The sequence below is a fragment of the Primulina tabacum genome, chromosome 12, assembly GCF_025594145.1.
Source record: "Primulina tabacum isolate GXHZ01 chromosome 12, ASM2559414v2, whole genome shotgun sequence".
In the NCBI taxonomy this organism is placed as follows: Eukaryota; Viridiplantae; Streptophyta; class Magnoliopsida; order Lamiales; family Gesneriaceae; genus Primulina; species Primulina tabacum.
The window spans coordinates 3,327,926-3,340,848 of NC_134561.1; the positions used below are offsets into that span (position 1 = coordinate 3,327,926).

General features: G+C 32.6%; 2 protein-coding genes across 2 annotated transcripts; one reads left to right on the plus strand and one right to left on the minus strand.

The window, feature by feature from the left end:
- The first annotated feature begins 9,432 nt into the window (after nt 1-9,432).
- Nucleotides 9,433-9,755, plus strand: LOC142520116 (uncharacterized). Its single transcript, XM_075623093.1, has one exon. It carries the CDS (start codon nt 9,507-9,509, stop codon nt 9,753-9,755), a length of 249 nt encoding a protein of 82 aa, XP_075479208.1. The 5' UTR covers nt 9,433-9,506.
- Nucleotides 9,756-10,326: 571 nt separating this feature from the next.
- Nucleotides 10,327-12,313, minus strand: LOC142520965 (WEB family protein At1g75720). The gene is made up of 2 exons (XM_075624128.1): nt 12,029-12,313; nt 10,327-10,898 (listed from the first exon to the last, which is right to left on the minus strand). Exons 1-2 carry the CDS (start codon nt 12,170-12,172, stop codon nt 10,416-10,418), a joined length of 627 nt encoding a protein of 208 aa, XP_075480243.1. The 5' UTR covers nt 12,173-12,313; the 3' UTR covers nt 10,327-10,415.
- Nucleotides 12,314-12,923: the final 610 nt, after the last annotated feature.

The window sequence follows — 12,923 nt, forward strand, 5'->3', positions numbered from 1 at the left end:
CCTATTATGGCCAATGCAGGCTCCTTTGATGTCTTCACCACCGAGAAGTTCTTGGTGATGACAGTCATTGCCACATAAATGAAGATAAACTGGCCGGTCGTTATATTTCAGATTCTGAAGGCAATGATTCAAAATGAAAAGAAATCAGCAGGTTTTGTCATCCCTTTGATCTTACTATTTGAAGATGTAGGAGCCTTGCTGAGTAATTCTTTGACCCTGCATAAATTCAAGGCTCACACTGTAGCTAACACTCTGAACATCTCTATTGTCAGAATGAACTACAACAAAATATACCTTCAACCACACTCAAAAGACAACGGTTTTGTTGAAAAACCATTGTATTTTACTTTTTAACAACAATTATAGTGGAACCGTTGTTAAAAAGCAGCAAAAGACAACGGTTTTCTTTGAAAACTGTTGTCTTTTGACATGTTTCAATATATAAACCGTTATCTATTAGCGTGTTTTTTGGACAAACGACAATAGTTTTCTAAAACCGTTGTAGATTAGTGTGTTTTTTGGACAAACAAAAACAGTTTTGAGAACCGTTGTGGATTAGCGTCTTTTTTGGGAGAAACGACAACGGTTTTCGTGAACCGATGTGGATTAACGTGTTTTTTTTTTGGAGAAAAGACACGGTTTTAGTGAATCATTGTTAAAATAGCGATAGTCTAAACAAAAACCGTCGCTATTAGCGAGGGTTTTACTAAACCGTCGCAATTTTTAAATTAGCGACGGTTTAACAAAAACCGTCGACAATAGCGACAGCTATTTTAAAAATTTGCGATGGTTTTATTAAAACCGTCGCAAATTTTACAATAGTGACAGTTTAATTTGGCGACGGTCTTTTATTAGCGATGATTTTTGCCTAACCGTCACCGCTTTTAGCGACAGTTTAGTAAACAAATGTCGCTAATAGCGATTAGCGATGGTTTAGCGACGTGTTTACCAAAAATCATCGCAAACTGTCTATAAATACTCACATTTTCGGTCCATTTTCCTCCACATCTTCCCCATCTACTATACATTTTCCTCTCTTGTACGATTTTAGTTTCGATTTATGTATGTTTTTTTGCTTCAATTCTTGTTAAATTTCTAGGTGTTAGTTATGATTATGAATTTTATTAGCTTAGAAAGATAGTAATTTTTTTATTGTTAGATTTATTAAATTATAAAAGTAAGTTTTTTCATTTTACTTAAAAAATTAGCGACGGATTATGTCCAAACCGTCGCTACTTTTCTAAGCCGTCGCTAATTAGCGACGGTGTAGTTAAAAACCGACGCTAAGTAGCGACGGTTTATTCTAGCGACGGTATATCTTAAATCGTCCCTATTTTCGCGACGGTTTAGACATAATTCGTTGCTAATTAACGATGGTTTTTACCATCGCTAATTTCAAAAACCGTCGCTAATTAAAGTTACTACAATGGTTGTCGTAGAACGTACTTTTAACAACACTACTAATTACAACAGTTGTAACAATGCCTACAATAACGGATAAAATCCGTTGTCGTATAGCGTTTTCTTGTAGTGATGCTAGCAGTTAGGAAAGAAATTGGAGATGAAATGGCTACTGTGAAGAAAACTTTGGAGAATAAGGTTAGTAAGGACATTGTGACTAAGCTAAAGAGGAAACAAATTCTTCAATCCAGTGATTTTGAAGTGGCAACTCTTTCTCCTCCTCCAAAGAAGCCAAGGACAACAAAAATCAGACCAATGCCTACACCAATCAAGCTTGTACCCTATTTCTCAGGAACAAATAGTCAGGGCTACTGAGGACAAGTCTACTAAAGAGCCAACAGAGTAACTAAAACTGATAGTTGTGGCAGCTCTGTCGAGAAAAATCAGCATGCCAACAACTCTTCCTTCTCCGAGACCAATAAAAAGAGTGATAATTACAGACCCAATCAAATAAATAAGACCAATTCTCCCTCTCCACAATTTCAAGGAAAGAGAAAGAGAATGTTGTCGAGGTTAAGGAAACTGAGGCTGTATAGCAATTCAGATGTAGATTGACTTGTTGATGGACAAGATAAATGAATTTGCTGAAGAAAAATCATAATTTTTAATGAGTGAGTGAAGTTTCGAACAGTCACATTCTGAAATAAATTGAAAATGAAGGCTATACTTGAATGGTACATAGCACTGGAGAAGACAATATTGAATCAAGTGAAGATTGTGGTAGTGAAGATTGTGGTCATTTATGAAGATCTTCAACATCGAGCGTACCTTATTGATCTTTTGAAGATTCAGAAGTTGACTACTTTCTGTGCTGGACAAAGACTAACTATGATCCCATGAACCACATGCATGCAAGTTATCAAATTTCTTATGTATTTTAATTAAATTATTTTAATTGCATGCACTGATTATCGTAGGCATGTTTACATGTTTAAAATATATTTTTCTATTAGAATGCATAAAACTGTTTTTTTAAAGGTTATTCGAGACGCGATCGAGGAGCGGAGACCTGAGACCATATAAGGGAAAATATTTTTATTAAATGATTATTTTTAATTGTTTAATGTGTGGTATGTTTTAATGAAATTTTCGAAAATGAGGTATTTTGTGGTGTTTGTACGTTCTAAGTCGTATTTTAAACCGGCAATCAATTTTTGACAAAAATAATGATTTTTTTGAGGTTCGGTTAATATTTTCAAAAATCAACCTAAACAAAATATTTTAATTATCCTCTAATAGGCTTATTGAGCCTATTATATCCATGTTAATGTATCTAAGTTTGCACCATGTGTTTTATATCAAACTTTAAGTTAATAAACCCTCACCAAAACCCTCATAACTCACGCCCCTCACCCTAGAAAATTAGGACTCTTCCATCAGCACATAAACACATACACCACACGTTTGAAGAGGAATTCATGCAAGGTTTGAAGAAAAATTCAGCAAGCTTCTTCCCCTTTTCTCCACTAACATCCCTCGCATTGCAAGCCGTTTTTTGCGTGTAATAAACGCAAAGGCACGCATTAATCTTCCTTCACTCATCTTTCACACCATATTATATGTTTTTGATTCTTGAGAAACATGATACACTTCTTTTATTTTTGTTTTTATGGCGTAAACAAGATAAAAATAGAGTTTTCATCTTTTAAAATTCTTGCTTAAGATGCAAAAAGAGGCTGCCATGGTAGGGTTACTAGAAGGGATGTTTCCACGTGTTTAAAGGTCATGAGATGCATGTCTAAGGGTTGGAAATGTTAGGGCAAGAGGGCGAACGAAAATATGGGACTTTAGAGACCTAGGGTTTTCTATTTTGCTTCCTAGGAGGACACGAATCTTAGCTGCTGTTGGGATGTGTTCAAGGGTCCTAAGGGAGTCTAGTCATGGTCCTAGAGTGGCTGTGAAAGGGCTAGAACGGGAAGACATAGGCTGCACGTTCGTTTGAGGTCCCTTAAGGCATTAAGGGGCGCGGGTTTAGGGTTGTGCTTGTATGGGATGTAAAGCTGGTCTAGGAAGGGTCTAAGGGGTTTGGTCTAGGTCATAGGAGGGTTGGTCAGGGTCTGGTCCACTCTGTTAGGGTCTAGGTTCGAAGTATTTGAGGTTAGCTTGAGCTAGGGTTCGATCAAGTGCAGAAAATTCAATAGCTGATCTAGGCTTGTTCGAGGGTCTTATTTGGCTTGATTTGGGTTGTATAAGCCATGGTTAGGTGCTAATAATATTTGGTTCAATTTTGATAAATTTATGTCAAGTTTCGAGTCAATTCGGGTTAAAACTGGGATATACGTCTAAACTTTAAATACGATTTGAGAAATTAGTCGAGAAGTTTAAGTTTATGTCTAAGAAATATTTATGGGTGTATTTTAAGGTATCATGTTAAGTTTGGATGGATTTGGATCGTCGTTTTAAGGTCTAATGATAAATTGGGAAAGTTAAGGTTTCAGGGGCAAAACGGTTATTTTACACCTGAAAAATGTTAGATGTCCTGGCAGTGATCTGAATACTGTAATAAATGTTAAAATGTTTATTTCAAATGTGTATGTAATTTTATGATGAAACGTTAATGCTAAAAGACATATTGGATGCTTGGTTTAAAAGAAAAATGATTTATATATGCATGAATTTTTATAAGTGATGGAAATATGAAAGGTTGAAGGAGGTGAATTGATTGTGACTAATACGATGATACAATAATATGATAATACAATGATATGGAAGGCCAAGGCTCGATTGACCGTTGAGAGTGTCACTGATGTCTCCGTCGTCCGATACCGTGGTTATACGTAGATATATGGATCCATCGACCTACAGCTAATACGAAAGTCACAAATGAGGATTGAATTCAATAAAAAGATAAACGTATAAATATATGATGAAAGGAAAAAGTATATGATGAAAGGAAAAATGTTAAAGTTATGCATATTCATGAAAATCTATTTTATTAAAAGTATTTTCACTGTTGCATGTAGATGTATATATATTACATGCTATCATTGTTAAGATTTTCCGAGTCATTACACTCATTAGGTGTGATCGATGCAGGTTAGCATGATATTGATGGAGGACTTGATGGTTGAACTAACTGGATTGAAGGTGCACACAACTCAAGGACCGTCGCTAGTTTTTCGCAAAAATTAAGTTTATGATTTAAGCTACTTTAAGTATTTTATGACGTTTATGACTTTTATGCTTTTGAGGATTTTGAGATATTAGGATGTTTATGCTTTATTTTGATAAATGTTAAATTTAGGTTTGGTTGACGATTTATGATTTCATATTTTGGATTGTGTTCTTTTGGATTTTAAATAATAGGTTGATTGGTACTTTAATAGCAAAAATATTTATACATATATGCATAATATTTCGGACGAGAGTAGTAGAAAAAAAGTTAGTACATTTTTTAAAAAAACGAGTAGTGGACGTTTCAGCAGTGGTCAGTCAACTGGACATGGATCTTATCACACTGCAAAGGAAAGCAAAATTTTGGGAAAATGATCATAAGTTGTTCGAGCCAGTGGAGTCCAAGGACTAGGAAGATGTTGTATCTTCATCTCAATCTACCTCTGAGAACCAAACCGAATCAGATCTCGAGTAAGCCAAACTATCTATTCAGCTAGATATTGCCACTTATCCTCTCTTGAGGCAAATCACTTTGGCCAATGTGGAAGAAGTTGTGTAATCTATTGTACAACAACAAGAAGCTGATGATGATGATGATATTATTCTGAGTAAGCTCCTATATGCACCTCAAGGAACTCAGTAAAACTGATGCAGTATTCTCTAAAGCAAAAATCATCCTATTTGAGGATGTACTCATGGTAGAAATTGATGAAGCTGAATTTGTTCAAAGCATATAGCATGATGTAGTTGAAATTGCAATGGCTAGGATGAGATCTTACAGAAGCTTATGCATATCCAAATAGTCAGGTTAAAGAAGTGCAAATTGAAGCATTTGTCAGTCAGACTAACTCAGGTGTTCTGATGATTGAACAGACATGTCCTTCAAGCAATCAGCTTCTGATTTGACACTTGATGTATCAAAGGAACTTCCAAGAATAGAGCACTCTTCTCCCGATCCGATTATATATGATGAAAAAAATCTGGACCAGATACATTCGAGCCTCGCCACTATCTCTGCTTCCATCATAGTTCTTAAAATGGAATACTGAGGAAGCTTTGGAATCTTTTAAGGATAAGATGCTCAAGAAAGTGTCTGATCTATCTCAGAAAATGATCAACATATTCACTCGATTGGAGAAAATTAAAAAGGCTCAGATGGCCACTGCTAATCATCTTGGTGTGAAAATTCAAGTCAATAACTTTCAAATTTTCACAAAGATAGAGAAAATACAAGCTAATTTCAATGAAAAGATCGATGAAGTGAGTTTTTATTTGGATCTGCTTCTTGCCTGCTTCAGGGCACCATCTAGTGTTGACAAAAAAAGGAAAATTAAATAAGTCAACTGAATATTCCAGTCAATCTCATAAGAAAAAGTAGCCAAAACCAACTGATCCGCACAAGAAGCCAATTGACAAGCATTTGGTCACCATAAAAGAAAATGCTTAGAGAACATACCTTGTATGGTAAGCAAGACAAATCAAATTTATATTCTGTTGAGATTAATGAATTTAGTATTTTGTCTCAAGTGGCATAATTTTGTCAAACCACAAAAAATTAGAAATTTTTAGAACTTTTTAAGTTTTGATGATATAACAAGGCTACTGATCCATTAACGGATAATTATAGAGCCTAATTTAACTGAATTCTAGAAGAAAACTGAATATTCATGAGCAATTTTTTTTAAGAGTCCAATTGACTACCGAGCCAAACTGATAGTGTAAGAGGAATACCGATAGGCAACTAATCTAAGGACAACTGATGGAGCTTAACTGGTAGTTTATTTCAGTCGATTAATTAGCCAAACCCAAACATTCTATGAAGAATATCAATATAGCCCGTGGATTAAAAATCATATCCCAACTGAAATACGTGATAAAATTTTCCGTGCCAACAGTAACTGATTCTCAATAGAATGTCAGAATTCACAGTGCACTACCAGAATATGTCAGAAATTACGATGAAATGTCAACGAAAACATCTATATTTAGAAATGAATATGTTATTTAAAAAGATAATTATTGCCGATGAAGTCTATAAATAGATCAGTTTGACAATCTTTCAACTTATTATCTGATCATATAAGGATTAATTCGTGCTTAGAATTTCTTTGTGAAATCAATGTAATTGAGAGTAAAAAGTCTTACTGCTTATTTTGATTAAGATTGAAGTTTACTAAGAGTTTCAATTAGACAATGTTAAGTCCTACTGGAGTGGGTTCTTTCAAAATTTGCTTGTAATTACCAAAGTATTTTAGTACAATCATTTCTTGAGGAAAAAAGGGTTACGTAGATGTATTGAAGTATCTGAAAATTCAGAAGCAAACTCGTGTCAATGTTGTTTTCTTTTACCTTCTTTACCTCTAATTTGATAACCCAACCGAGTTTTGTTAAGTCATTTTGTTCAAATAATTTCAGTCAGTCTATTTTCGCACAATTCTCACTATTGACTTACAGAGAACTCAACTGACAAGAATTTTATTTTAGTGTTGCTAACCCAACCGAAATATTTGTAACATTGTTGAGAAAAATTTATTTATTCCCTCTAAATTTATTGATGAAACTTTTTTTCCTCGAAGTAATAATGTTTTTTTCTAAAACCTTCAATTTATTTTTAAGCAGAAAACACATAATTATTTAAAAATCATTTTTCTTCACATTAATTATATTTAAGAAATATTAAAAAAATAAAAATTTATTCACCCTCTAAATTTATTTCTCATCCTATAAATGATGCATCGAAGACCTTATAAAAAGTTGAGTCGCTAACAAAACATACAAAAATGAGTCCTATATAGGTCCTTCCAAGATGCTATCTCTGTGTTTTTTTCTTTTTTTACAATTTCGGTCCTATTTTCAACATAGTATTGTTGTGACATTGACATGGCGCTGAATTGACATAAACATGACGCTCACATGTATAGAACCATATCAGCATTCCCGATAAAAAATGAACAAAATCGCCAAAAGTTACAAAAGATACATGACAATGACTCAATTTTGACAACATGAAATACCAAAATTACAAATAGACAAACATGAAAAACAAAAATCACAATTTCTCCTTTTCTTACAGTCCGTTTTAATATATATTTGCGTATCGCAAATTTTTTTATCCTCCTATCCCCTAATTTGGGTGTTAGAGAGATTTTTCGACACCCTCCAACGTATTTGTTTCACCATTACATCCTCAATCATGCCCTTCAAATTCCTATATGAAAACAGTGGCCTGATGATTTCTTCTGTAATATTTAGCTATAGACTTACCAGACAAAGGTGATCATTCATCATTTGAAACAACTTTTAACTCATTAAACAATGAAATATTACCTTTAAAATAAATAAAGATTAATTAATCAATCAATTATTAATTAGTTGTAACCAATGAGCAACTCGCATATATGCATCGAATTCAATAGATTTGGACCATATTAAAGTGAGGAAAAAAACCAAGAAAAGGAAGACCACCTTGATAATTACATCAACTTTGTGGGACATTATATTCAAAATCAGTAATATTTTATACAAATACAATCAAATTTTAAGAATTTTAATAGATCTGTGGAAAGTGATTTAATATGAAAATCCACTTTCTTGAAATAAATATTCTAAAGTTGTATAGGAGAACGTGACGCATATTTGACTATATTTTGAAGCAAAGTTTTCTATTCATGTGATAGTCATGTCAAGATATTATAACTTCTCGGTAAAAGTCATGTCCTACTATCACGTGAAAATTTCAAAATTCGAAAATATGTAGCTTGTTGGGTTACTATTAATTTCTATGTAAAATATAATTTAGTTGGTTTTTTTTAGAAGTAATATTTTAATTGGTTTTTATAGTGAAGAAAATATTAATTAAAAGGAAGAACAACATTTGTGGTACTATAACTTGCACATTTTTGGTCATGTTATTAACCAATTTCACGGTCTTTGTTCGCCAAATCATATTTTTTTTACAATTTTAGTTCTTTTTCAATGAAATGCTGACGTGACGTTGAAAAATACTGACATGATATCAGGAAATAGTGATGTAGCACATTACATTGTTGAACGTCCAACTTTAAGTCAGCACTCCGATGAAAAATGAATAAAATTGTGCAGGTTAATGGACTAAAAAAATTGACTAATGACAAGAACGATAGTAAAAAATATGCAAGTTACATTACAAAAAACATTGTTTTGTCTTATTAGAAATAATGTTTGAATAGGGAAACTTGAAATTGAGATTAAAATGCAATCTTGAGGAAGAAAAGAAAAAAAACAAAGCAAAAACATATTGTTTGCTTTTCAGATGTCTGGGGCTTTGAAAATAAATTTTTACATATAAAACCAAATATCCCTGTATTATTGAAATGTATACATTATAATACTATTTTACAAAGTTCACATAAAATTATACACCTTAATTTTGACAAGTTTAACTTGTGCATTACATATTTTTCTGGACAAATTTTATATGTACAATAAAATAAAATTTTATTTTAAACATATATATTGGCTAAATTTTAAGCTATAAATTAAATTTGAAATGCTTTTGTATCATGCAAAATAGACCAAAGATGGACGGATTAATACCCACACAACTCTTGTCGAGGACAAAAGGCCATGCAAATGATTTGTTCACATGGCCTGAGACATCATTGAGTCCTCTGTCACATAGAATATCATAATTATACAATACAATACAATATTATGCATAAAACCCTAAAAAATTTCAAAATAAAACAAATAAATAAATCATCTCCTTTAAATCTTCCAACAACAGAAATGATTACATTACACTTCTCGGAGAATATCTTCAAAAAAATCTCGCAATTCAAACTTATTTATAGTACAAACAGGTGAGGATAGAGAGCTTATTCAAGAAAACTAGACTACAAATATATTGCTAGGGTTTTGATCAGGTTTAGATCTTTTCTTGGTTTCTTGGAATGAAACTCTTCGGCCGGTTTCGCAAGATTATAATGCGGTTCATCTTCCCGGTCCATTCCAGAAGCGGGTCTCCGGCGGCGGCATCAGAGGCGGCCGTGGCGGTGGCGGTTCCGAGGAGGAGTTCTTGTGACAGCAGGACTTCGTGCAGTAACAGCTTGTCTAATCACTACTCGTCGGATTCACACTACAATGAGGCGATTGCGGATTGCATCGAGTTTTTTAACAAGTCATCTTATGATATGGTGTAGTATTTAGCGATTGAAATTAAATCAGATGAGATAATATAATTGTATGATTAATTAAATATTATTTTTTTCATTTATGTTGCAAGTTCTTCAAAAATATTTTATCTGCTAATAATTTTTTTGGTAATCGATCTGGATAGCACACGGGATTTTCTATTCTAAATCATATTACTAATATATATATATATATATATATTTTTTACTTTCTAAAAACATAATAAATATTTTTTATATAGGTAGATATATGATGCATCATGCGTATCGATTTATAGGCATAAATATAACATGAAAATTATTATATCTATGCACGCGTTATGTGTTTGTATAATTGGTTATTTTAAAATTTGTGATTTTTTTTTATAGTTTTTAAGTACAGTAGTAAGATATATATGATAATCATGAGGAAATTATAAATTTATTAAAAATAGGTTTTGAAGATTTTTTATTAAATGAATAAATATTAATTTTCCAAGTTGAGTTGGGGTATTCTCAAAAAAATCAATTGGTATAAAAAAGTTGGACCATTTGAAGATCATAAATTTTATATATGGTATAGATATGTCATTGCCTGAATTATATAAAAAATGAAAAAAATAAAAATAAAAAAATCTCCAATTTCCTTGCATATTATATACTCCATCGACCATCAATTATTATAAATTTTCAAGCCGTTGCAACTTCTGAGTTTCCCCTCTTCTTCGAAAAAATCCCTCCAAAAAATGGTATCAATTGCTTCATTACCTTCCTCCTGATAGAAGGTTGCCTTTGCAACACAGTCTCGGCGCTGGTCGATGGCTGCACATAAATGACTCGAGCCACCGATGGGGGGTTTGCGAATGTCACGTATTTCTTCTTTTGGAACTCGATCTTCTGACCACCATTGCTTGTATCCGTTTTCACGTGCTCGACTGGTTCATTCGATTCCTCGACGAACTTGAGGTCTTCCTCGACTTCAAGGTCTAACGCGCGCGTGTCGGTTACATGTGTCTTTAGTTGGTTGAGCTCCCTTTTGGTTTGTTCAAGTTCTTGTTGCAAAGAAGAGAGGTATTTGGCCATTTGCATGCTTTCTTCACGTGCCCTTACTAGGCTTTGTCTTGTGACTTCTAGCTCGGTTTCGTGGTCGTCTTCGTCTGCTCCGTCTTGCATCTGGTTCACATATAATTATAGTTATGATTTAAAATCTGTATATACATACATACACACACATATACGCTATATGTATAATACAGATTTAAAACTTTGAACTAATATTTACAAGAAGAAAAGTATAAACTAAAACTATTCCGACTTGTTAGGACAAATCTGAGAAAGAAACATATGAAGAAGAGGAATCGAGTAGTGACAATATTATTCGACCCGCGAAATAAAAATTCTTAATTTTATATATATATAAATTGGTTTTAAAAAAGTTTATTCTTGCCTTAGGGGGTTTCCCTTGAAGGAATTTAATGTTTTAACAATGATACAATATAGTAGACTTAATATTCTTACACTCATCGATCATTTTTGTCAAAATTTCTTGATCTTCAGACCTAATTTTCTTCATATATTTGTATACATGTATGTGTGTGTGTATATGAGTAGATATCTTGTGAGACGGTATCACGAATCTTTATCTGTGAGATGGGTCAACCCTACCAATATTCACAATAAAAAGTAATATTATTAGCATAAAAATTAATATTTTTTCATGGATGATCCGAATAAGAGATCTGTCTCACAAAATACGATCCGTGAGATCGTCTCACACAAGTTTTTACCTATATATATATGTATATATATGTGTGTGTGTGTATATATATAAACACCTTTATACCGAAATAAGTTTCATAACAATTTTTACTTTTTTACTACAACTTAAATTAAATTAATAAAATTGATATTCATGACTAGCAATGATTCAAGCAACGAAATACACCAAATAATTGCTACACACAATAAAAAATCTGACCCACAAAACCTTGTTCTTATTTTTAGTTGCAGAAGACAAATAAAAATAAATTCACACTAATTTTTTCCTTAATTTCTTATATACATAGTTTTTACTTATTTTCAGATTCAACGAAAGCGCATATATTTAAGGATGGGATTATTACACATTGATTAAACGATTATTTAAAAATCACAAAGACTATGAATTTAAAATATTAATAATACAATAAAATTGAGATCTATGTAGCTAGTGGGATTCAAGTAGTAGGAAGTTATAACGATTAAAAGATTATTGGAAATGCTAATATTAATAAATGCAAATTATAAGAATATTGGGGTGTCACCTCTTTGAGCTTATAATTAGCATAGACCTCTCCGGCGAGAACCCGCTCTCCGAACAGCATCACGGCTTCTTTGACCGATCGGAAGGGAGAACTTGTGTCGATCTCCGCCTTATTCGCCGTTGGCATCTCATGAAAACCTTCCATCCTCTCAGACGAACAAAAATTATTACTATTCGAAGCGTCGAGAATTTATCCGAAAGGAATTAAAAAGAAAGACTATTAGATCTTAATGAGCATTTGCATATTTTGTGTGGTTTTGTGTTTAATAATGTATGTGATTGTGTTATTGTGAAGGAGTGGTGTGATTATTTTTGTTTAGAGGAGGTTCGTTTCTTGGCTTCCACTTCACACTGAAATTCTGTTGCTAATACTTTATTTTGATAGGGATTTCAAAAAGTTACTATTACTATATACATTTTTTGACACAACAATTATTAATTAGGTAAATTGTTATCCACAAGTCAATTTTTTGAGACGTATCTCTTATTCGTGTCACTCATGAAACAATATTAATTTTATGTCAAAAACATTACTTATTATTATAAATATGGACAGTGTTGATCTGTCTCACGAATAAAGATCTGTGAGACCGTCTCACAAGACGCTTACTAATTAATGTTTTACTTAAAAATTTAAAGGTTTATTTAAAAATATTTAGTACATTAAAGTAGGCATTGATCGTACTTGAATCACAATATATATGCTGCATGTCGAGCCAAGTCTTGCAAAAGAAAGGTATTTTTAGGTTTTCGAAATTGTATCGATTTTGGTATGGTTGAAATTGACGAACAATATAGTCTATTTTTGTGCTATTTCTTGAAAACGTAGAAGAGTTAAATAAATTTTTAAAAAAATATGAACCACCAAGACACAATTAAATCTCACTGTCTCAGAC

Coding starts and splice junctions, on each gene's coding strand:
- LOC142520116 (XM_075623093.1), top strand. CDS start 9,507: ATGAAACTCTTCGGCCGGTTTCGCAAGATTATAATGCGGTTCATCTTC.
- LOC142520965 (XM_075624128.1), bottom strand. CDS start 12,172: ATGGAAGGTTTTCATGAGATGCCAACGGCGAATAAGGCGGAGATCGAC. Junction 10,899..12,028: donor CTAATTATAAGCTCAAAGAG/GTGACACCCCAA, acceptor TATGTGAACCAG/ATGCAAGACGGAGCAGACGA.